Raw genomic sequence first — 26,717 nt, 5'->3', positions numbered from 1 at the left:
TTGCCCTGTGCGTGCGAAATACGTGATAAAATGCTGGTTGTTGACAGGAAATTGACACGCAATTGGGGAAAATCCAGGTTAGCTAAAAGGGAATTTTATTGGCAGTGTTGTGGGGTTTTACCACTCGCTTGGCGAATTAACAAGAGGTACTAAGACTCTATACTATTCTTCTTTTATTCTCTTCTCTTCTATCGTTGCTACTACCTTCTACAACCACAGCTATTTCTCTTCTCCTTCTCTTCTGACTTCAGCGTGGAGTGCCCTCTCATTTAGTGTAAAAATCACAGACATGTTTGGGTTAGCTGACTGTGGGAATTTCCAAAACAGGACATTCAGTGTGGGTAAAACTCAAGGTCAGTTTTACCAACCCAAACATGACCACCTAGCAAACTAGTTATCCTCAACCATAACAAGCGATTAAAATGTCTAGCACGGTAAGAACTGAGCCAAGTTCAAGCACGCACTAAAAATAAATGATCAAAACTATAGATTCATCAAAATAACAACGTAAACGCAAAAAGGCGAGACTTAATAAAACAAAAGGTAAACCTAAAAATACTGGAAATATCAATCCTTGAAAATGCTCAACAACAGCAGAAAACGTCTAAGCACGTGAGAGCTGCGTACAAAATTAACCGACTGTACCATTCTGTCCCTTGGAAACTATTTTTCATTGAGGTAGATTTATACCATAAAATGTACGTTTTTAACTGGAAAATGGCATTTCATCTAAGAAAGCTTAATCCATACTGGTGAATAAAAAGTAAACACGCAATTGTAACGGGAAAGTATCGTTTACACAATATTTACTTCATGGAGAACTTTTAGAAACAAAGAAACGGATATGTAACGTGGCAGTCGACACAAAGTAAATGTAACTTGGTGGTCGTTTCAACCGTTGCTAAAAGAGCAACCATATGGCAAAAAAACAAAGATTATCAATCAAATATGATTTATGCAAATGTCTTGCGAAAGTTTTACCAGAGTCAGCAAAAGTAGCCCTTCCAAAACAACACGCTATAGCGCTAAATTCGTGTTAGGTCTTTGGCTGACGGTGTGTGCGTCGTAAGTGAAGGAGCGGTACACAAAACATGCACGTTTTAACTCGCTAATCGGTAGAAAAAGTTCCCTGACGACCTTTCAGATCCAGACAGATCATAACGATAAAATCCTCACGAAGGACATGAGCCATTACATTGAATAGATGATCTTACAACTCTTGTAGATGTCTTCTTACCTTGTTCCTTGAGCGAAATTCAAAATTGGAATCGCTGATTAACTCATATATAGCAATAAAATATCCTGAAGTTGCTCCTATCAACATCTGAAGTAATATTTTATTCAAAATTTTTCTCATGTTCCACTCAGTCTTCTTCAGAAGCGAGAATAAGCATAGTTGTACAACGATCATAACTCCACCGCTTTCCCAACACGACTGATACATTTCCTTAATTCGCGGACCGCTCTCTCTAACTCACGCGTTGATTCGCTGAAATTTGAAGACCTGTCAAACCATAAATTAGCAAGAATGCTCTGATTGGTGCGACATAGGAAAATACTACAATCTGATTGGTTTGTGATACACCAAAAAATTGGGCCAATCACATTGCGTTGAGATACACCAAAAAAAAGGTGCACCAATCAGATTGCTTAGAGATAAACTAAATTGCGCTGATCAGATTACACTACACTACAATACGCTAATCTATACGCTAACATATAGTTATTTTTTTTAAAAAAAAATAACTCAACAAAGGGTTGCACAATCTCCAGAGGTACTCCCAGGCCCTCACTGAAGCGGAAGATTTTAAAAACCTGACAGCAAGCGTGCTAAAAGGAACTTAAAAGAGATTTCTCTCCTTGCAACAAGTGGCGATTTCGTCAAAGATGGTTGTGTTTCAGCCAAGTGGTAAACACGTTCTCCATTCTTTAAAACCATGCGATCTCTCGTCTTGTACCAAGAGGTAATCTTTTTTCAAGTTTTCGTTTCGATCGATTATCCTTTATTATGCAACACGATCTTGTGCGCGGCAAAAGTTAAGTTTGGTTGCCGTTTTTGATGTCTTGTAGAGAGATCAAAGAATACTTCGAAAACACCTATGACCTGTACGAGACATTATTTACGAGTCTAAAAGGTAAGCAGTAGCCTGTGTTACTTGTAAAATGTTCGGTTTCTCTTTCCGACCACAGCAAGCAGATGGCGCGCGCCCTGCTTGAGTGCAGACGATGTCGGCAAGAGTACCATATAATCCCATACATTAATTATTTCAGACTAGTAGACTTTGTCTTTAAAGTTTTGTTGTGAAAGACAAAGAAGTGGAATGCATAATTAATGTATAGGGTTGTATGGTACTCTTTCCAACATTTTAAAATGCCATTTCCCATGTTTATAATTTTATCTACTTGTATTTATTTCAGCGTGATACAAATTTAGTTTGTTTGACTCGGGTATTCACAGAAAAGAATTAAATAATAACACGTGTGCTTTATGCAAATCTTGCAACCATTAATCCCCCTCAGGGAGACAGATAATGTTTTAAAATTTGTTCTCTGCGCTGCTAAAATGAATTGTAAGCGTCCAAGTTGGGTTTGGTCTCTGTCAGTTCTTGGAGGCTTCGTGAGACACATCCTCACCAAGCAGAAAATGTGGACAAAATTGAAGGTTGATGTTTTCGTACCCATCAGAGCAATATAGCACACTTCACTTTTTTTTAACATCCCTCTCGGCTTGTAGTTTTGACACGTACACAAGCAGATGTTCAATATTCAATTTGCAATTTTGTTTTTTTCAGTCTTTTCTGTATCACTGAGTTTACCATACAATGAAATGATCAAAAGATTTCATTTGTTTCTGTTGTCTCAAGTGCTTTCTTAAAGGCATTATCAAAGAGATTTTTAGTTATATTTAGTTCTTATTAACCGAGCAGGAGGTCTGTATGGGAGAATCTTGACCGAGGTCGCCAGTACAGACTGAACGGAGTGAGGTCTGTACTAGTGTCTGTAACCTAGCGCGGTTAATAAGATGTTTATTATATGGCTTAGTCTTATATGCCAATATTTTATATTCTTTGTACCTTTTTTTTCTAGACCGGTCTAGATGCTGGTCCAGATGGGAAAATCTAGACCGCTTTCAATATTGATTTCTGCCAATCAAATTCGTGAATTCGGTAGTTCCCAGTCCTTGTGAGACAGCCATATAATAAACATGCATATAGTTGTATCTCATCAGAGAGTTAGTGGGAACATGAAAGAGTTTTGAACATTTTTTGTGATGTCTGAAAAGGTCAAGCATTTTAACGTGACCGAGTTTTGCAAAGGGGTATAGGGGACCCTCACTTCTGACAACCGTTTCATGATGTTAGGTTGCTAAAAGGCAACTGTAAAATATTGAGCCTGAAACCTAATTAACAGAACTTAGTAACCAAACAACATTTACCATTTCTGATTAAAAGATTGCCAAAGGCATCAAAATTAAGCTGGTCAGTGCAGTAGTTAGAAATGTCCAATCTGTGCTCTAGATAAAGTGAAAATTTAAAGTTTATATCTGACCATTTGTACCAAACTGGCCAGCAGCATATATGCAATAACACTGTTGCTGTCCAAGTAACACTGCAATGGGAATTTTAACATTTCTCTTGGTTTTGTATTCTGTTTTAGATGAGTCAGCATTTTACAAATACCCAGATCGTCTACGTCTTCCTTTGCTATTTTACTTTGGCCATACAGCAGCTTTTTATGTCAATAAACTTGTGCTTTCAGGCCTTCTGAAGGTATGCATGTCACATTGTATTGAAATTAGATGTTAACTGTATATAAACCATGATTGTTAATTATTTTTAAAGACCAAGTATTAAATTTACAGATTTGGGGCAAATTCATCGACAAGCAAAGTTTCCAGTGGGTACCGTATTTGCCTGTGTATAATACATACTTTTTTTTCTACAAAAATAACCATGAAAATCGCGATGCGTTTTATACACGGATTCCATTGTTTGTCACGCACATCCTAATTTGCATACGTTAAATACACAACAAAAAAGGAAAACATTTAAAGCTTTGATTGAATAATTTATTTTCAATGAAAAATTATAGGACTGGCGCATATTAAGTTTTTACTCTAAAATCAAGAGGAAAGGCAAAAATTGCTAAATATTTTCACAAGTGTGGATCAGATTTCAAAGGGAAATCTGATCCACAAATTGCAAATCTGGCTGCATGTGAAGAGATCTCAGTTACATAGAATTTTTCAATGAGAAGCAAGAAGAAAGCAAGTGAGAAATATTTCAGGACAAAAGCTTTATTTAAAGCAGTTCTTGATTTGCTGTTGTAAACGAAAAACGTGCGAATTTCTTATGTGTACAAAGTGCATGCATTGGAATTCATTGTGGTTATATTGTTGTTTACTTGACTTTATGGCCAAAAAATTGCATAGCATTAGTTTGAAAATTTTAAAAATACGACGATATAACACAAAATCCTCAATATACTTTTCGGAGATATTGTTGCTCACTCATAATATTTACCGGGTCATGGAATTGTCAAATTAGGCCTCGCTTGAAGTCCTAAAGTTTGATTTCAATAATGTCATTTATAACTAAGTAGCAAAAGATATTGATGTTAACGATATACTAAATTTCTTATTCTTGTTGTCTTCATAAATAATTGTATGACTATTTAACCTGTCTTTTTTGCTGTGAAAAACTTTTTTTCTGATGAATTAGGTTAAAAACAAGGGTGTGCATTATACATGAATGCGTATTATACATGGGTAAATACTGGTAACTAAGTGGAGTGCAATTTGGGCTGAAATCATACGCGTGATTTCAAAATCGAACGAGCGTGCAGCATAATTTCGGTTTGAAATCACAAGTATGATTTCAGACCAAAATTGCACGACACGAGGTTCAATTACCACTTTATTACATCCATTTTGAAATTGCCCAAATACAGGACTTGGTCAATTCAAATATTTTACTGATGCAGTACTGAGCTGGTTTTTAGATAAAAAGGGGAACCGGAAACGCTTTTACATCTTATTTTGTATGCAAAACAGAAAGACTAACGCCATGTGTGAAAAACTCAGTCAAGCATAAAATGATGCGATTTATAAATCGTACCAATTAGAACCATTCAGATTACAGGGACCACCAGCGATTTCAAAATGGATGTAATAAATACGGTAATTTCACACTTTTTTGGGAGTGCATGGTTTTAATACGATTTTTTTCGCAGGGTGTTTTTTCATACTACTGTAATTTCCGGCTGATTACCCGCGGGTAATCTGTTGATTTTGCATGAAACACGCGCCACTGCAGGTGATAGGGAGGTGCGGGTTATGTGACAGTTTTAAAATCTGCTTGTTGTTGAATTGAAAAAAAATTCTAGTCTACCTGCGTTTCCACCTCTCAAATTAATTTCATTGTACTAAGAGTGCCACAAACCAGCATGAAAACATGACGCCGACTCGAGTTTATTTCACGCATAATTAGTTGCGTGTGAACAAATTTTTATCGGCACGCGTGTAAACAAAACCTTCACGGTGACAAGAATAATTCAAGAATTTCCGGCACATCAGTAATAAATTTCCATTTAACACCAGCTTGAGTTAAAGAGAATTTTTCCGTTTTAAGGGACTCTTTAGGCCCAGTAGAACCAGAGATATCGAGTTTTTTAAGAAATCACTGACAGTAGTTTGAAAGCCCTCATGCATCAATAGAATACTGAAAATAATGGGTTTGAAACTCAACTAATTTCATGGTGCTGAACGATCGCTCACACAAAATGTTAGTGTTTTTACTGTATCATTTTAAAAATAAAGTACATGCTAATATAGACACAGAATTGAACATGCGTCTGAATTTCTTTGGCCTTTAAACTTTCTTTCAACAAGTCAACATGGCGCTGAAACAAGGTGTGGGTTATCCACCGGTGCGGGTAATCTGTTGACTTTTTTTTTCGCCGCATGCAACAGTTGGCCGGTACTGGTAATCTGCCGTGCGGGTAATCGGCCGGAAATTAGGGTATATTTTAAACAATTATTGGATGAGGCTTTTGTGATATCCGGAATAATCAGGGTCGAGGTAAGTGTTATCAGCCGAAGCCGAAGGCTGAGACTGATAACATTAACGGAGACCTTGATCATTCTGGATATCACAAAATCTGAATCCAATAATTGTTTTATTATACATTGTGTTAAAGAAGATAACGCCAAATGCATTATCGCAGCGAATATAGTTTATTTTTGGACACTTAAAAATGTACAACTGTGTCGTAAACAAACTTTCACCACTTTTATAAAACAACCAGGTGCAGTAAGGTTAAATGCATTTCTAAAGTATTTTCCGTATTTTTATCTTCAAGTCATTTCTCAATTTCTCGCTAGGTCGATGAAGCGAATCAAGAAGCCATTCTTACTTCGCTGTCCGTGAACTTGACATTGCTCCACCAGAAATCATGCATTGCACACGCAACCTACAGACTATTCACTAATCTGTAGTATAGGTACAGATTAGCGAATAATCTGTAGGCTGCACTGTTTCCCAGAATTAACTGTGGGCGTTTAGCCAATGAGAAGACAGATGGGACTACAATGTATAATAATCTCAATTATTTGTAGTGTGATAAGATTTCTACAAGAATCACACTCAGCCACAATTTTAAGTGTGATTGCAAGTGTGATTGCAAGTGTGATTGCAAGTGTGATCACACTTTTACTGTGTGAAAAAGTGTGATTTCAAGAATCACACTTGATTCACACCTGCCAAATGTGATCATACATTTATTTTTCCATCGAAACTGATTGAATTTTGCTCTCCATTCTAGTTCCTTTTACATTTTCTTGTGAATGAGCCAAGAAGATTTATAGCTGTAGAGTTTATTCTCACCCTCCTTGACCAAACTATTCAACCAGGCATTTACCTGTAACCTTTTAACCCCCATAAGTACTTAATTAACTTGTTACATCTATTTACACTATTGATATATTATTCAGCAAACAGGTAATGAGATTAAAAAAACTTATAAGGTACAAGTTTCTATCTCACTTCAACACCAAATTCATGTTACTAATTTACAAGGTTAGGGAATGGATAGCAGCTTGATGGGAGACGTAGTAAAATTCAGATACAATGGAACCTTGACTTAACGAAGTGCCAAGGGACTGGGGAAATTGGTTCGTTATATTGAGGGTTCATTATGTTGAGGTTCTGTGGCATACATTTTGCTGAAACTGAAGTATCGTTTGTTATACCGAGGACTTCGTTCTATAGAAGTTCGTTGAATCGAGGTTCCACTGTATTGAGGATTAAAGGGTTGTAATGTCAAATAAAGGGCTAATGAAAAGAAGAAATGGTTTGAAGTCTTTGTTAATCGCAACTGGATAGGTTTGTGTTTGACTCATTTGCTTTATATATATTGATATATAAATTATATATATACCTGTATATTTTTTTTTTATTTCAGGAGAGGGTGGATTTTTATTTAGAAACACTCTTTGAGACTGGTGTAGATGAAATGTCATGGGATGACACGGTAAGAAAATATTTTTGATAGATTTTTTTTATGCATTGATGTGTATTTTTCACATTTATTTGTAAATGAAATAGCCTCTATGCTGCATATGCATGGATTTCCACCTCACAAAAAATTACAGATTTCCATTTCGCAAATTACAGATTTTTGTTTTGTTTTGTTTCTTTTTGCAAATTTCAGTACACTGATGGAAGATTATATTAAAATTAAACATACTCACCTAATCAAGTTTTCAAAGTTAAGTCCCATATTTATGGAATAACCACACTTGATTGAAGGATTCTTCACTGATATGTTTTATTGATAGCTATACTTCAAAGTCAGCTATGAGTGGTTCCAGCTAAAATAATTTTTCAGTAACAGTTCGATTTAAGGCAGAATTGGTTAAAAATTGTAAGATAAACCCAAAAGAACTGGTGGAATGGTTGATATGACAGGTGGACATTTAATTGCTGTCATCCACAGTTCATAATCATTGATATTGTAGTTGGGTTTAATTCAATAACGCAAAACATAACACGACAGAACAACAAGTTCTGGTTCTTCACATCGAGCACGAGTTCCATCTGTAATCCATGCGAAAGTAACGAAATGTCAATCACTCAACTAATAGAACAATTGAGTTAACTTCATTATTAATGTGAATCGTTAAGGTTTATAGTTTGCAAGATAGAGAATGTTAAGTGAATTTAAGGCTAAATGTATATTAGTTTACTTCTATCCAGAACCCTTTCTATCCCATCATCAGTATGCATATTCTCCACACTGTTCTCTATACATTCCCAAGATGCTGACAAGGAGAATTTGATTAAAAATCTTTAGTTAGTGATCATGTCCTTTATTCTTGTTAGTGATCTCAAATGTTTGATTAGGGGGTGTATTTGCAGGGAGAAATTAGTCAATGGTAACTCTGAGGGGTCAAAAAGTTAATGCAAAATTCATGATGAGAGATGGTTATATTATTCTCAGGAGAACTATAGGATGGGAGGCAGCTTTAAATGGCCAACAGTTTCTGAAGTGGCAGAATTCCGTATGAAAGCACGCCAAGTCATGTTGGATATCATTGAGAACACACCACTGGAACTGCCTGTTACTCAGGACAGCCAATGGGTAAAACTATCTCAGGGTCTTGTTTTAACCCTCTCACTTCTGCCGATCTAAATATTGCTTCATTCTTCTCACTGTCTTCCTATTTAAGCCCTGAGAATTTGGTATTTGATCTTCTTTGGTATTTGATTTTTTCCCGTCATCACATTTCTGTTTGACAATGTATTATTATTTTAACCCTTTACACCCTGACATCAGTATTCATATTCTCCTTACTGTTCTCTACACATTTCCTAAGGTGCTGACAAGGAGATCATTTGGTGATCATTTGATCATTGGTGATCATTTCCCTACCGTATTTACCCATGTATAATGTGCACTTTTTTTCTACAAAAATAACCATCAAAATCGCGGTGCGTATTATACACGGATTCCATTGTTTGTCACGTACATCTTAATTTACATATGTTAAAAACACAACAAAAAAAGTAACACATTCAAAGCTTTGATTAAATAACTTATTTTCAATGAAAAATTGTAGGTAAATTAAGTTTTTACTCTGAAATCAAGAGGAAGGACAAAAATCGTTAAATATTTTAGCAAGTGTGCAAATAGGCACATGGATCACATTTCAGAGTGAATATGCAAATTTGGCCGCATGTGAAGAGATCTAATGTTACATCGAATTTTTCAGTGAGAAGCAAGAATAAAGCAAGCGAGAAATATTTCAGGACAAAAGCTTTATTTAAAGCAGTTCTTGATTTGCTGTTAGTAGTTACAAGCGAAAAATGCACGAATTTCTTGTCTGTACAAAGCGCACGCAGTGGAATTCATCGAGGTTATATTGTTGTTTACTTGACTTTTATGGCCAGAAAATTGCATAGCGTTAGTTTGAAAATTCTAAAAATTGACACAATTAAAATCTTCAATACTTTTCAGACATATTGTTGCTCACTCATAATATTTTTCGGGCCATGGAATCGTCAAATAAGCTAGGCCTCGCTTGAAGTCCTAAAGTTTGATTTCAATAATGTCATAAATAACTAAGTAGCAAAAGATATTGATGTTAATGATATAGTAAATTTGTTATATATTCTTGTTGTCTTAATAGATAATTGTACGAGTGTTTAACTTGTCTTTTTTGCCTTGAAAAACTTTTTATTCCGATAAATTAGGTTAAAAACAAGGGTGTGCATTATACATAGGCGCGCGTATTATAATACGGGTAAATACGGTAATTATTGTGTTGTTTAAATGAGGGCTTATACTATTTTGCGAAACGAAACGAAACGAAATTGTACTATTTTGCGAAACGAAACGAAATGAAACGAAATTTTGCGAAATGGCTTTTTTTCGCCTTTATTTAGCAAATATATCCTCTTCGTCCGAAACAAAATGTGTCCACTAGTAAAATGATCAATATTTGTAAGAGCCTACTCACCTCTCATTTTATTAACCATAATAGTACTCGTTTCTCAAAGTAGTAATTTTGGCAGAATTACTATTTTTCGAAATGGCGTTTTTCGCCTTTATTTAGCAAATATGTCCTCTTCGTCCGAAACAAAATGTTTCCACTAATAAAATGATCAATATTTCTAAGAGCCTGGTCACCTCTCATTTTATTGACCATAGTAGAATTCGTTTCGCAAAGTAGTAATTTTGATAGAATTACTATTTTTGCGAAATGGCGTTTTTTCGCCTTTATTTTGCAAATATGTCCTATTCGTCCGAAACAAAATGTTTCCACCAATAAAATGATCAATATTTCTAAGAGCCTGGTCACCTCTCATTTTATTGACCATAGTAAAATTCGTTTCGCAAAGTAGTGGTTTTGACAGAATTACTATTTTGCGAAATGGCGTTTTTTCGCCTTTATTTAGCAAATATGTCCTCTTCGTCCGAAACAAAATGTTTCCACTAATAAAATGATCAATATTTCTAAGAGCCTGGTCACCTCTCATTTTATTGACCATAGTAGAATTCGTTTCGCAAAGTAGTAATTTTGATAGAATTACTATTTTTGCGAAATGGCGTTTTTTCGCCTTTATTTTGCAAATATGTCCTATTCGTCCGAAACAAAATGTTTCCACCAATAAAATGATCAATATTTCTAAGAGCCTGGTCACCTCTCATTTTATTGACCATAGTAAAATTCGTTTCGCAAAGTAGTGATTTTGACAGAATTACTATTTTGCGAAATGGCGTTTTTTCGCCTTTATTTAGCAAATATGTCCTCTTCGTCCGAAACAAAATGTGTCCACTAATAAAATGATCAGTCTTTCTAAGAGCCTGGTCACCCCTCAATTTATTGACCATAATAGAACTCGTTTCGCAAAGTAGTAATTTTTACAGAATTACTATTTTGCGAAATGGCGTTTTTTCACCTTTATTTAGCAAATATGTCCTCTTTGCCCGAAACAAAATGAAAGACAACTACTTGTTTTTGTTCTCGATTGCTCTTTATTGGCTCGGAGTTTACTCTTCATTGTTGTTATAATTCTGTTTTCTATTCTGCTCTGTATTCCTTGTAGTTTGTTCTGTTCTATTTATGGTTGCCGCAACTCGATTTTATAGCTGACCAACAAGCCACATGCGTGACTGGCAATTCCAGCCGAACTCAATTAACGCTCGATGTTTAGTCAAACTGCTAGGAAAATACGTTATAAGGTGACCAGAGGTGACCAGGCTCTTAGAAATATTGATCATTTTATTGGTAGAAACATTTTGTTTCGGACGAAGAGGACATATTTGCTAAATAAAGGTGAAAAAACGCCATTTCGCAAAATAGTAATTCTGTCAAAATTACTACTTTGCGAAACGAGTTCTATTATGGTCAATAATTTGACAGGTCACCATGCTCTTTGAAATATTGATCATTTTATTAGTGGAAACACTTTGTTTCGGACGAAGAGGACATATTTACAAAATAAAGGCGAAAAAACGCCATTTCGCAAAATAGTAATTCTGTCAAAACCACTACTTTGCGAAACGAATTTTACTATGGTCAATAAAATGAGAGGTGACCAGGCTCTTAGAAATATTGATCATTTTATTGGTGGAAACATTTTGTTTCGGACGAATAGGACATATTTGCTAAATAAAGGCGAAAAAACGCCATTTCGCAAAATTTCGTTTCATTTCGTTTCGTTTCGCAAAATAGTACAATTTCGTTTCGTTTCGTTTCGTTTCGCAAAACAGTATAAGCCTTAAATGAGTAATTCAGGGGTGATATTGTTGGGAACAATTAGATGTTAGTCACTCTTAGGGGTTAATTAGAGTTGAGAAGTTGTATATTGGTCATACCTGGTAAGGAAAGACCTTAGTTTTTATCACACCTTTGAATTTATGATTAAACGATTGTGTGCTGATCATATTATGTTTGGCAAAGGTGGTCTAATGGTGGGTGTCTTATCTTTATTTTAGTGGGCAGTTTTCATGGGATTTGAACATGAAAGGTGTGGCACTTAAGATTAAAGATGTATTTTTTATAGCATTTGCTCTGTTGATTTTGCAATATGCTAATTAACCTCTAATACCTGAAATTATTATAAGATGTATATTCCACCAGCTCCCTTTGAAAGAAGGAGAGCAAGCAACTAGGAAAGATCTTTAATACAATTGAATTTAACTGCCTGTATTCATTAAACTGACTGTAGAACGATAACGTACTCCTTCAGTCACAAGTTTTTAGACCTCCGTTGACTCCTCACCCTTTTACTTCCCACAAAACTATATTATACATGTATGTAAGAAGGCCATTTCACAGTTGTGTACTTAGCTGCCAAGCCTTTTATTTGGAGTGAATGTTTAATATCATAGCAAGGTCACCATTGGCCCCACTCCTGTTCAAAGGCTTGAAAATTAACCAAGCTAAGCAAGCTACCATAAAATGGAATAATTGCAGTTAACAATGTATAGTTGCTGTTAAGATAAATTACTTAATTTGGCCACTTTTGGGATTAAAAATTTAATTTTTTACTCCTGTAGAATTATATTTGCCTGCATGTATTTTGATAATACATGGATATTTATTGAAGTTTGCTTGCTATATATTAATTAATGATATGTTATATAACAATAAACATATTTTTGTTGCTTTTTGCAAGGATCCACTTTGAGACCTCCTCAGTGTTGATTCGTCAGATGCCACTGGATCTTGTCAAGAAGCCCAAGGGATGGAAAAATGGACCATTGACTGCAGGTAAAAATCATAGCTTGTACATAATTGTAAAATCATGTAAGGCATTCATATTTTTGCTAACTACGTATGATTACTAGAAAGGCAGACATCGTATTGTGGGAGGAAAAAAATATATGGGATAGTTTTATTTAGCCAGGCAGTGTGTATGGTTGTTAGGAAAGAGTTAGATTCAGTTTTCAGGTAGCCAAGGTTGCGTATTTTAGCATAGATTTAGTAGCAGAATACTGAAGAACTATTTGTGTATAATTAAGTTAGAAGTAAAGAATTAGAGGGTTACACTGGCATTTTTAATATATGTACAACTCATGATATTAGCTATTCCAATATAACAGTCACTTGATATACGTAAAATGTATTGCACCTTCTTGAGAGGATTGGATTACTTTAAACTTTATGTCATGAAAATGATAAGCTTTGTAAAATCTACTGCAAGATCGTAAATTGCTTCCAAAGCAGTTATTGTTTATGTGTTAGCAACTAAGTTGTCTGCTTAGTTGAAAACTTCACTGTGAACAAATTCATCTAAAACTGTTACAAATAAAAAGTATTATCTATACATTGCACTTAAATGAAAATTTTCTCCAAAATGATTTATGGCAGCTACAGAGTTTGTATGTTAATACAGGCCATTAACATTAAAAAGGTTTTTTTTATTATGGTTTCAATGCTTGGAAAATGACTGTTATATTGGAATAGTATGCAAACCCATAAGGTGTTCCTATAAAATATGAAACTCTATCAGTCTGTGGTGGGGCAAGGTAAGGGCCCCTTCATATCTGAACTGCAACCCTGTGGGCCCTAAAATGTGTTCATCTCTGATTCCCATGAAAATGGCCCGACCTTAGCCTTCTGTTATCCTGGAAACTGGTTTCGTAACAAGGTGCCTACAGATTTGTGCCCATGCATAGCTGGAACAGAACACTTACTTTGTCTCGACTACCAGTTGACTGTCTCACGGAATGAAATCCATCCTTCGTGAGGTATTTGTATCACAATGGTGGAATGACTCAAACATTCTCATCAAACGTAAAATGTTACACAAGTGCACAACTATAGCAAATACATACCACAACCCAAAGAGATTAGAGCTTGTAACTCAACTCTCACCGAAATTGTCCATTGTTCTTTTAGGATTATGCAAAATGCACCAAAAGCGTCCACGAGGAATATTATCACTCCAAGAAATTAGTGACCTTAAAACATCTAGGTGTAAATTAGGTGCTAATTTATTCTGAGCAAAAATTGAAAACAGACTGACTAATTTTAAATGGAGACTAAAACTTAACAATTGGAGCAAACAAGTTAGAATGATTGCTTTGTGACACAACTAAATACTCAAATTCAATTGGCCCTTAATTACTTTTCGAGTTTGACACATACTGATCATTGCTGCTAATGTAAACAAATGCCTGTCACAGCAAAATACATTGCACATGCATTCCTTGTTTTGAAATCTATTTCCATAAGGAAGTGACAACTGGCTGCTGCTTCAAATGTTTTTTGCAGTCATCACTGTTTTCATCGTTTGAAACTGAATGCTTAAAGAAAATCTTACTGGATTGTCTACCAAAAAACTGGTTGTAAAATGCACCCAAAGTTTTTGACAAAACAATAATAGATCGTCTAAAATGCAGAATTTACAAAACACCAGAGATTCTTGCCAGGGTTTTTTTTTCAAATTTGGGTGTGGGGAAAAATTAATAAACACAAAATTGATTGTGTGTAAAGTGGGTTGAATTGAAGGAATGGTTTGCAGAAAAAGTGGGATTTAAAGTGAGAAAAATCAATTTGAAAGAGTGGAATGTATGAGATAGCAGAAACAAGAGGGGAAGGGTGGGAGGAATTGGCTGGGAGGGGGATGAAGGGGATATCATGTGTACTGTACAAAGAGGAGAGCAGAGAGGAATGGTTGAGTGACTTAGAGGAGATTTATTGTCAAGGATAATTTATGTCCATCCCTTTACCTGTTTCATTGGATTTTAAGGTGGGTCCCGAGTATCTTAAACCTTCCTATGTCTCCATTTTAATATTTTTTGAAAACCTGGCAAGAATTTAAAAATTCAATAGGAAAAGATTTGTGGGTTTCATTTACCAAGAGGATCTTGAGCTCCATCTTCTCTCCCATGGGAATTCCACATTTCCGGTGTGTTATAAACGAAATAGTGTTTTGTAAAATCCTGTATGATACCAATTATCAGGCGATCCTGTGTCGTCCAATCCACTGATTGAAATAACAGAGCGGGCTGTAAGCATGGGCAAACCAGAAAACTTTCCATCATATGGCTGGGACAACGAATATGGCGAATGGAATGTCAAGTGAGTTAGCAGGGTCTGAGAAACGGTGTATGATCTGTTAGAATTGGCAGTCAAAGAGTGATCTTTCCACCTTTATTTCACTATCACAGTAACACCATGACAAAACTGACCCATCAGTTGTCTCTGACTGATCAGTTTTCATGAACCAGACTGAAAACACCCAAAGGACAGACAATTCCTCTCTTTACCTGAACTCCTTATGACAGCTAGTTATCCTATTGTAAGTCCTTCCTATGGACAAAAGTCCATTTCAGGACTTTTCTCACTCAAACAATCAGACTCGCGAACTAGACATCCGACAACTGACATCTGTACAGACAATTCTTGACTTGATTCTGCTGATGATAATAAGGTTATCCTTAAATATCATGCAGTCCTAATGCTATCGACAACAGTGTATCTCAGGACTTTGCTCACTTAGACAATCAGACTACAAGACCAAAAATTTGACTGCCCTCAAGTTGTTACTCTGGTAGAACTCGGTGACAGTTGAATAAATATCACAAACTACAGCTTTGAAAGAATTAACTTATTACGTGGAAGTTGATTATAAATATGTCTGTCCCATTAGCTGTGGATTAGTGAGTTTGAATCTTTGTTAAACAACACTTAATTGTCTGATGTTTTAAAATCCATTGTTGTGCTGTTTTTGTTGCTGTCCATTGTTTGTTTGTTGTCTGTGTTGCTATTGTGTGCACCAAGGTTGATTAAGCTGCAGCACATTTTAATAATTGCAAATATAAAATAATTTAATGGTAAGCTACTTTTTATCCCTAATTACAATGTTTCTTAATTTGTAATTGTAGGCACTGTCAGTAAACTTTGTTTTAATTGCCTTGCTATAATGATTAATTTAAACATATTTACTACTAAAATGAATGTAGTTAAAATTTTTAAGCCTGAAAATCATCAAAATTACCGTACAGCACCATCTTGCAAATCAGTTCCGTATGATCATTCATAGTAATTGGGCACTCAAAGTTTTTTTGATTGAAAACTACTTAAAAAATTAATCATGGAAAATACCATTGTTTAAGAGCGGTATTCAATACATATATAAAGCAGTTTCTGAGTTTACTGTATCAAAATTGTGAGTAAAATACTATTATAGCTAAACATAATCAAAGTTATTAATTCTAAGAAAAAGGTGCATGAGTGGATGCTTTTTCTTTCAAGTATGAAATATGTTTGGTTACCAGTTTGTTACTTTGGATGTCGATTGATAAGTCATAGATTTTATTTACCTTATTAATAATTATTTATTAGAAAAACTATCAGCCAAGTGTTAAAATATTGTAAATATTATTGGTAATTTGTGAACGTTTTCAATGGCAGTAACTTTGGTCGATTACTGTATATGATACTCAACGGTCAAAGTTTGGTTGTTCAAAAGGGGTTAATGTTAACCCAGGATTAGAAGTTAACCTTGGGTTTAATTTCCTATGTAAAAGAGTGCTTATAAGAGCGAAGGCTTTGTTCGTTCTTCTCTCGATATGACTTGAAACTATTAGGACAAAATACAAAAGAAAAATCCCTTTACAGAGCTATAAAACTAACTTAAAAGTAAAAATTCACACTAACCCTGGGTTAAGTCAACCGTGTTTTGAACAACTCGGCCCAGTATTTTACATGCTTTATATAATGATTATGCATATTTTAAATAACTATCTAATTTTTGGTAGCTTTTCAATATTGATGTGGAAGAGATGAAAAAGAATATAAAATCTAGGGGAATTTTATAAACATCTTGTTGTAAACATTATGTGTTTTGTGTTGGTGTCAATTAAATGACAACGTAATTACTATTTCTAATTTCTAAAAAAATTGTTCCATGCATGCGGCAAACTGACATCTATCATTCTTTCCCTAGGATTCCGCCTTTCAGCGCTTTCAAGTATCTAATCACCAACTGGGAGTATTTGGAGTTTGTGAATGATGGGGGCTATGAAGATTCCAAGTACTGGACTGACGAAGGTTGGAATTGTTTATTAGCTGTCTCATCAAGCCCTCTTTGTTCAATTGTAGACATATAACTTTGAAATGACATTCGCCTTTGATTTCCTCGATAATGACAGCTTGATTTCTGAGTAAATTTGTTGTCCTTTTAAGAGGAATAAAACCGTTGGATTTATCCCAAGATGGGAAGAAAAAATGTCAGAATTAAACATCTTAGTTTGAACTCAATTGTAGATTTAAAACAGACCTTTCTGTATGTGGCTTAATCCACAAAATTTGTGCTGTTTGAATCAAAATTGCTCATGTTTCGGTGTTTAACACCTACAACTCCCAAATCATAACTATTTAACCATTGAGAGGGAAGATCAGGATCCAATTTCCCTCAAAATATCACTTTTGAGTCAAATATTGAGGTCACAAAAATAATGAAAATGATCACCTTGGAAAAAAAGATCTTAACTTAATTCTTCTGAATGTAGATACAAGATATTTAGCGGAACAGAATGGATAATATACATATTTATTAAATGGCTGTGTCTCACAAGGACTGGGAACTACTGAATTCACGAATTTGATTGGCTGGAATCAATATTGAAAGCGGTCTAGATTTTCCCATATCTAGACCAGCATCTAGACTGGTCTAGAAAAAAAAGGTACAAAGAATATAAAAAATTGGCATATAAGACACAGCCCTATAATAAACATCTTATTAACCGAGCTAGGTCGGTCTGTATGGGAGAATCTTGACTCGGTCGGCTGGTACAGACCTCACTGCGTTCGGTCTGTACTGGCGATCTCGGTCAAGATTCTCCCATACAGACCTCCCGCTTGGTGAATAAGAACTAATGACGTTAGGATGTAAAGGGTTAATATTGTGGAATATGGTTGCGGCTGTTCATTGTATTGAACTCACTCGTGGTGAAGAAAACAAATACTTAAGACAGACACCGTGGTGTCTAAGGTGAACATTTTCCAGTACCTAGAGTTACATGTAACATTCAGATGGAGAGATCAATGAATTTCTTACTTTGTTTCAGGCTGGAAGTGGAAACAGTTCCGCAAATTGCAGCATCCTACTTTTTGGGTTTGTGGACAGAAGTGCAAATCTGGTTGTGGTGGAGAACTAGCAACTTACTCTCACTGTAACTTAGAAAGTGATGTCAATCATAACATGAAGGGGCATCATAATGGTGTTGCCAATGGTTTTGCCATTGGTGTTGCCAATGGTGTTGCCAATGGTGTTGCCAATGGACTTGCTAATGGTGTTGCTAATGGTGCCATTAAAGAGTTTACCAATGGTGTCTTGAATGGTGATCATCAGAACAACTTGACACATGCAAATGGTGGCTCAGAGGAGATGGAAAGTCCTTACAAGTGAGTCAGAGAAGTTTTGATGTGAGAATATTTGACGTCTCTGACTCACACCAACTGTTTCAGGATGCTACTTCTTGTTTTGTGGGAAGCTAGGGACACCTGTTGTACCCAACAGGTGTCAAACTTTGTCCTCTCTTCACTCTTTGCAGCTATCATGCTGTGTTTATTTGGTGAATACCTGGCAGAAGCCAAAGTTCATTTTTTATATGATTTAGGTGAATGCACTGTAACCTTTGACAAGAACCCTTACACGTAAAGCTGATCAGTCTCCTTTTTTAGTGGCTTTAAAAATAATTATGTCTTCTTTTGTATCTTTTTGCTCGAACAAACAGGTACCGTGCAATGTTCGAGGTGATGGACATGCCCATGGACTGGCCTGCAGAAGTGAACTACCATGAAGCTAAAGCGTTCTGTGCTTGGAAGGGTCCAGACTACCGTCTGCCCACAGAAGCTGAACATCATGCCATGCGTGGACCCCAGGTTAGGCTGTGCCAGTCTTGTCAGCAAAACTCAGTTTCAAAGTCGCTGTTCCTTTGCACCAACGCTGTTGCGTTCATAGTCCAGGGATTTAGTTGTCCTACACTGAAATTAAAAAAAATCCTTTTTTATTTTCCAGAAATCTCCCTCAGAGGGTACTACTTGCGACATTATCTACCAAGATAATATTAAAGCCAACATCAATATGGCTTTTGGCTCATCCACCGTAAGTCTTTTTGATTATTACGTTCGACTAATTCCGTGACATTTGTAATGGAAGTACAGTCGATTACATAAGTTATTTGAAGATAGATTGTTTATTCCCTTTACTTCGTCTAACTTATATGATATATACACCTTATTATAGGAAATTAACAATGCACTTTATTAACGCGATTTTACAAAATTCGCGTTAATTTAAGGTATCTTAATTAATGAATAAAGGCTGATAGTTTCGAAAGAAACTGTTTGGGGCTGCGTCGGTGGGAGTAACGAAATAATTTGGATATATCAACAAAGTTGAAATGGTAAATTGGCCACCGTAATGATTACAAAAGCTGACGTTTCGAGCGTTAGCCCTTCGTCGGAGCAAAACTTAGTTAGCTCCGACGAAGGGCTAACGCTCGAAACGTCAGCTTTTGTAATCATTACGGTGGCCAATTTACCATTTCAACTTTGTTGATATATCCAAATTATCTTAATTAATGTCGTTGTAAATTTAATGCACGCTATTTTATAACATTGTTATTTTAAAGCACCTTTATCTGCTAAAAAACTAACTACTGTAAATGCTTCATTTTCTCCATGAGACATGTGTATGTTGAGATTTTGCCAGTGCAACAAGTTTGTGATACTGCATCAGACTGCGGTTTGGTTTCCGTCAATCAAACGAGTGAGCAGCTCTTGGTGATTTCACGGAGGCTTTGAAAGATCTTTTGAATTGATAGGGTCTAGTTAAGCTTCAAAACCAAATTTTCGGCTTTAACGAAAACTTGGAAGCATCCGTGGACTTGTCTTGGAAGGTTTTATCGACAGAGGCCAAAAAGCAGTTTGGCGTTCAGAAATGTAAAGTGCAAGTTTGCAGAATTATGAAAATTGCAGTAAATAAAGCAAGATGCTTATCAAAAGATTCGCGTTAATTTAGTGTAACGTTAATTTTCTTCGCATTGTCAACGTGCATTGTTAATTTACTATAATAAGGTATATATTATATATACTCTTTTATTTTTTTTGGTTTAAGCCTGTTAACATGTTCCCGCCTTCCAAAGCTGGATTTTGCGATGTCTCTGGAAATGTATGGGAGTGGTGTGAAGACCATTTTAACGGACTAAAAGATTTCAAGCCTCACATACTTTATGATGACTTTTCCACGCCATGTTTTGATGGAAGACACAACATGATCATGGTAAGTAACGTTTCGCCACATCCCACCTCCGTGCCTTCTAAGGACCAATAGAATGATCGGGGAATTCAATCCCAAGAGACTCCAATTTCCCTCCTCCCCTTTTTTCAGTTCGGTTTGTTAGTTTAAACACTTGACTTAAACGCTTCCTTTGATGTGCTGTTTTTTAGACTTTCGAATTTTTTTTCCGTCAGGGTGGCAGCTGGGCTACCACGGGAGGTGAGGCATCACGATTTTCTCGCAACGCTTTCCGCCGTCATTTCTTCCAACATCTTGGTTTCAGACTTGTGCAGTCCATTGGGGATAGTCCACCAGTACGTTTGGTCGGGACTCCTGTGTTTGTGCTTGGAGTTGGTGTAGAAGGTGGGTATAAAGTGGTTGTAATACTATTCTCCCTCACTGGTACTCGGACCTATGTCAGGACCAGTGCAACTACGTACTTACCCCTCCCCTAACCCAACGATACTTAACTGATAATATGTTAGAGCTGATGATGGTTTAGTGGAGGGGTGAGTGCGCAGTTTGTCATATATTAACAGTGACCATGCTACTGTGCAAACCCCTAGCTATGCTATTAGTGGTACTCGATTTTAAAACTAAAGCAAGGACGCAGTGGATCCACGTGAAGATGAGTGGGTTGGGATGGCTGTGGCCATATAATCGAAGATATCCACCACAAAAGGATTGCATCTCGTCAGAAGAACTTTTGAAAAATTTTGCTCTTTGATCTGACTGTTTGTTGAATTTTCCTTACATTTGTAATACGATGTCAAGCTTTTAGGTGATGAAGAATGAGAAAATGATATGAAAGGTGATGTTATCCTGATACAACATGAAATTCTCATAAGCAACCAAAATGAAGGCTAAAGTTCAGAATACCCGGCCACTCAGAATACCGTCTATGGTGTTATGCATCGTTCTACAAAGCCTCCCGACACATGTAAATGAGGTGGACGGGTATTCTGAAGTTGCTCCAAAATGGAAATTTTCGGGCTCCGGCTAGGAAAGTTAGCTGTTTTTTCTTCGCAGCTTGGGTTAGCATATAAGAAGTTCGTTCAGTTATAATATTCAGGGATTTAAACCTTTATACCCTGACATCGGAACGCATATTCTACATACTGTTCTCGATATAAATTCCCTGTGAGACTAACAAGAAGAATTAGTTTAACAATCGAGAGCCTCTTTACATTCTTGTGACCCTCATGTTTCATTCGGGGTGGTACTGTGGGGAGAAATTGGATGCTATTCGCTCTTTTGGATGTAAGGGTTAAATTTTCTTGCACTGTCCAGGAACACTCTGGGCCACTGAGTGCATGGAGGTATCCATTTTCCAAGGTTGTCTTTTTTGTTCATTCGCATCTTCTGTAATTCACCTCAGACAATCCTTCGACTGTGCCTGGCATTGACAGCAGTGCGTATTACTGCACCACCAATCCACAATACCATGATGATGCGGAAGAGTTTCTGCTGAGCGAGATCTCGTCACACTATGGGGATCTTTTGGTGAGTCCTACATACATGACACGTGCACTATGTTCTCAGGCCAATATAAAATGGTTTCCAGGCTTCACAAGACTCGTTGGTCTGTGCCTAAAATCAAGAATATTTAGCAAACCATGATCAACGATGGCATACCCCAGGGGAAGGAGCGGAGAGAGACAGCCCGTGTTCTCTCTCTTTGAGAGATAAACAACAACAGACACGTTCAGCAACATACAAGCCATAAAATTCAGGTGGTAAAACGCGCGAACGCATAGAAATGCATTGCAAAAAAACCTTTCTTTAGTGCTATCTGATCATTCGCCGATCTTTTCTTCAGTGAAACAAGCCGCTTCACTTTGGATGTGTGGAAATTCGTAACCATTTCCCCCTCCTTTTAAAGATCCTATGTCTCGGACATGTACTTCAATTCTCCATGCAGTGTAAATACCGCACCAAACAGGCGTAACTGAAAAGTAAATAACAAATACTGTACACGACAAAATTCAAGACTTTCCCTCCCTTCTTTGGAGTCGTTTGCAATTCCTCGGTATTCGAGTATGATGTCTGCTTGCGTTTCGGCCTAGTTGTGTGTCCTCAGATGGCTTACAAGGCCAATCCGCGAACGGCATATCTTCTGGCAGTGAGGACAAATGTGTTGAGTAGCAGCGTCTGTTGTGTTGTCCGTAGTGCTTTGACCAGCTTTCCGGGCTGCTCTTTTCTCGTCACGTTTGTTTCTTTTCTGTTCTTCAAACAGATTGACTCCCCGGTGAATAGCCCCCCATTCTCCAGCTGTTCCTGTCCTTAGCTTGGTGTTCCCAGTTGTTAGTCCCAATGTTGCACTTTTTGAGGCTGTTACGCAGTGTCTTTATAGCGCTTCTTCTGTCCACCCTGACTGCGTTTGCCATCCTCTATCTCTGAGTACATGATCTGCTTTGGCAACCTATCGTCTTCCATTCGGACAACATGCCCTACCCACCTCAGCTGGTTCTTTATTATCATTGCCTCCATGCTGGTGGTGCTGGCTTCATCAAAGACGCTGTTTGTAGTTCGCAGGTCTTGCCACTTGATACCAAGGATCCTTCTGACGCTCCGGTCATGGAATTTTTCGAAAGCCTTCAGGTTGTGGGAGTAGGTAACCTAGGTTTCAGAGCCGTAGAGGAGAGTTGGTAGGACAACAGCTTTATACACCCTCATTTTGGTATTCTTGAAGATGTCTTTGTAGTTAAAGACGCAAGTCACAAGCTTTCCAATAGCGGTTCCGGCTGCTTGTATTCTTCGGGTGATTTCAGCATCAATATTGGCTTTGGATGACAGCCTACTTCCCGGGTAGTTGAAAGCCTCCACGTTTTCCAAAGTCTGTCCATTGACCTTCCTGGAGGCGTCTGGTTTCTGGTTGAGTTGGGCCAGAGGTTGTTGCTGATAGAGGACTTGTGTTTTCTTGGCATTGAGCTTAAGGCCTAGTGCAGTGTAGGCACTGTTAAATGCATTCATTGCGTGTTGAAGATCTTCTTCCGTGTGGGCTACAATGGCGTTATCGTCTGCGTACTGCAGTTCACACACTGATGTGACGGAAGTCTTGGTTTTGGCTTTAAGTCGATGCAGGTTGAAGATGTCACCAAACCTGTACTTGAGTCTTATTCCCGCTGGCATATCCTCCCTGGCAAAGTGTAAGACTGCAGTAAGAAAGACCGAGAACAAGGTAGGTGCCAAGACACATCCTTTTTTGACTCCAGTTTTCACCTCAAAGTCTTGTGTGTATTCTCCATCAACTAGTACAGAGGCTCTCATGCCGTCATGAAGGATACGCACTATGTTGATGATCTTCTCTGGGCACCCCACCTTGCGCAGGACATTCCACAGAGTTGGTCTGTGTACGGTGTCGAAAGCCTTCGTAGGTCAATGAATGCCATGTAGAGGTCTCTATGTTGTTCTTGGCATTTTTCTTGGATTTGTCGTGCAGCAAGGATCATATCTACTGTTCCACGACTTGGCCTAAACCCATACTGAGTCTGTGGTAGACATCCCTCTGTCAGTGAACTCAATCGGTAGCTTACTATCCTGGCTAGTAATTTCCCAGCTATGGAGAGCAGAGATATCCCCCGATAGTTTCCACACTCAGCCTTGTTCCCCTTCTTAAAGATGGTAACGATGTTAGCATCTCTGAGATCAGCAGGGAGTGTTTCGCTCTCCCATATCTCTTGGAATAGATCCAGAAGTTTTTGAGTTAGTTCATCTCCCCCGTGTTTGAAAATCTCAGCAGGTATTCCATCACGGCCAGCCACCTTCCCTTGCTTGGCCGCCTTAATTGCTCTCCAAAGTTCATCTATGGTTGGTGGTAAAGCTAGACTTTCATTTGTCTGGAGTTGGGGAATTTTATCCAGAACATTTTCATTAACTGGGGTTTCTTGGTTGAGTAGTTCGCAGAGGTGCTCACACCATCTGGCTTTTATCTGTTCCTTTTCCTTACAGATGGTGCCATCTTTTGCAGCTATGGGTCGTGCTCCGCTGGAAGAAGTTCCATGTAGCTTCCGAGTGGCAGCAAAGAATTCTCGGGTACAGTTCTTGTCAGCCAGGGTTTGGATCTCCTCTGATTTCCTGACCCACCAGTCATTCTTCAGTTTCCTGACCTCGCTCTGGACTTTAGATCTGATATCATGGTATTGACTTCTTTTCTGTTTGTTTCTGTAGTCAGACTGCCAAACTCTGAAAGCTGAGCGCTTTGCATCCATCAGGGCTCTTATCTCTTCATCGTTATCATCGAACCAATTATCGCTGTGTCTTGCCAGCTTGCCTAGCTCGGTGCTGCACGTCTCGGTTATGGCCTCTCGAAGTTCAGTACAGCTGTTATCCACAGATTCACTATTAATGTGCCTGATCTCCTCTGCAATCTCCTTCTGGAATTTCTCCTTTACTTCAGTTTGGCTCAGTCGACTAGTGTTATATCTGGTTGGTTTTTTCTCACATGTATTACGGTGTTTCCTTTGTATGTTGAAGTTCATCAGGGACAAGATTAGTCGGTGGTCGGTCCAGCAAGCATCCGATGATTCCATACCGCGGGTGAGGCACACGTCTACGGCATCCGCTTGTCTTACAATAATGAAGTCTATGAGGTGCCAGTGGCCAGATCTTGGATGTCTCCATGACGTCTTCAGACGCTCTTTCTGTCTAAACAGGGTGTTCGTGACGGTCAGATTGTGCTCGGCACATTTTGTTAGAAACATCTCACCGTTACTGTTTGCCTTTCCAGTCCCATCCTTGTCGATAACTTTTTTCCATACAAGGTGTGCTTTTCCAACGAGGGCGTTGAAGTCCCCTAGCAGCACGAGTTTATTCCTCTGAGGGACTCGTGAGAGAAGAACGTCCAGGTCGGAATAACATACTTCCTTGTCATGCTGGTCAGAAAGGAGGGTAGGAGCATATGCAGAGATGAGAGTCGCTTTCCTGTTGTCACCTAGGTTCAGCTGCAAAGTCATTAAGCGCTCATTTACGCCAACCGGTAGATGGTCTTGATGGCAAATCCCACACCATATGCATACATCCTTTTCGATGCAGTAGGTAGACCTTTCCAGAAGAAGGTATATCCTTCTCCGACTTCTGTGAGTTGTCCTTCGTCCGGGAGTCGTGTCTCTTGAAGCGCCGCTATATCAATGTCATGTCCTCGGAGTTCGCGAGCTATGAAGGCTGTGCGTCTCTCCGGTCTGTCAGATTTATCATTGTCCATCATCGTTCTTAAATTCCAAGTTGCAATTTTCATTAGTGTTTTCCTACCGCCTATTAGGTGAACCCGCTGGACGCAGCCTTCCAGCCAGGTTGGATTGGAGACAGACTATGTTTGGAGCACCTTTTCTAGCCCCTTCCTCAATAGAGGTAAGCAGAGTGGATCCTAAATAGGCCTGCTTAGTCATGGAGGCAACTACCGAACAACTTTACTGTCTCCGGTCCTAAGTTGAGCGACTGATAAAACCTCCACCGCCTACGTACTGGTTTGTGACTAGGAACTTCCAGGCTTCACTTCCCTGTTCCCGACGCCAACCTCCAGTCGCCGCAGGGCTTTCTTGTAGTGATGCAAGCAGAAGCTGTGCGTGATGATGAGAAAAGTCGCACAAACAGAGCTCCGTAGTCTTCACCAGGTCTGTCTTAGTCCGATGGCAAGGGGACCTCGACGACCGGAGGCACACCTAGTTGCAGTGAACAGCCGTTGATCCTGTAGGATTCGTTCGCCTTTCCAGTTTCCTGACGGGTGTCCACGTCCCGCTGCGTTTGAGTCAGGGTCGACTCCTTTAGCCTTTATGTCAAGACATTGTCCACAAAGCAGTGGATTGTGTTTGGTAGATGGATATAAGACCCCAGTACGGGTACATGTATCCCTGTAGACAGGTCTTTTGTGTATCCTATCAGGGTGTCTACCAACTCCCCTCACTGACCTATAATGGCAGTGGGGTTACCAGTTTATTCGCCGGTGACACGACCATGGAACAGGTAGTACTAGTTTACATGTTACCAGTAGCAGGCCTCAAAACAGACCTGGCCTGACTATGGCATGTGTCGTGGACCCGGCTTTATTAAAATCATTTTATGTTTGATCCACAATTTGTATGTTTGTTTTCAGGGAATGGAAAACAACGTCCAAGAGCGCGAGGAGCTTGTGCAGATGTGCGTGGAAGCCATACAAAAGTGCGATTACCCCGTGAAGAACGCTCTAGAAATCATGTGCTCTGTAGGGCGACTCTCGTATGAACTGAGCAGGCACTTTGATCAGGTGAGTCTAGAATTTTCGATTTAGCTAGTATAGAGCAATTTCCAATTCAGCATCGAAAGAAATCTGAGAGTGCTTTGGTTTTGATTTACTTCGCTCTGTAATTGGTCCAGAAAACTCGTGCCACTCTCTCAACCAATCAGATGCCCGCGTTTTCCTGCGCTTAAGACAGTTTC

General features: G+C 38.1%; 1 protein-coding gene across 1 annotated transcript in view; it reads left to right on the top strand.

The window, feature by feature from the left end:
* Window positions 1–1,806: 1,806 nt before the first annotated feature.
* Window positions 1,807–26,717, top strand: part of LOC148719873 (uncharacterized) — a 29,045-nt gene continuing 4,134 nt past the window's right edge. The window contains exons 1-16 of the mRNA XM_088738997.1: window positions 1,807–1,964; window positions 2,071–2,135; window positions 3,658–3,770; window positions 7,462–7,530; window positions 8,500–8,640; window positions 12,001–12,032; window positions 12,684–12,778; window positions 14,977–15,094; window positions 16,965–17,068; window positions 18,088–18,424; window positions 18,757–18,904; window positions 19,041–19,127; window positions 20,142–20,306; window positions 20,498–20,666; window positions 21,682–21,806; window positions 26,395–26,544. Coding sequence (XP_088595123.1) covers window positions 1,888–1,964; window positions 2,071–2,135; window positions 3,658–3,770; window positions 7,462–7,530; window positions 8,500–8,640; window positions 12,001–12,032; window positions 12,684–12,778; window positions 14,977–15,094; window positions 16,965–17,068; window positions 18,088–18,424; window positions 18,757–18,904; window positions 19,041–19,127; window positions 20,142–20,306; window positions 20,498–20,666; window positions 21,682–21,806; window positions 26,395–26,544 — 1,995 coding nt within the window. The 5' untranslated portion in view covers window positions 1,807–1,887. The remainder of the gene's footprint in view (window positions 1,965–2,070; window positions 2,136–3,657; window positions 3,771–7,461; window positions 7,531–8,499; window positions 8,641–12,000; window positions 12,033–12,683; window positions 12,779–14,976; window positions 15,095–16,964; window positions 17,069–18,087; window positions 18,425–18,756; window positions 18,905–19,040; window positions 19,128–20,141; window positions 20,307–20,497; window positions 20,667–21,681; window positions 21,807–26,394; window positions 26,545–26,717) is intronic.

This window comes from Stylophora pistillata, chromosome 11, assembly GCF_964205215.1.
Source record: "Stylophora pistillata chromosome 11, jaStyPist1.2, whole genome shotgun sequence".
Classification (NCBI taxonomy): Eukaryota; Metazoa; Cnidaria; class Anthozoa; order Scleractinia; family Pocilloporidae; genus Stylophora; species Stylophora pistillata.
The sequence above is the reverse complement of the archived record's forward strand: the minus strand, read 5'-3'. Positions and strand labels throughout refer to the sequence as shown.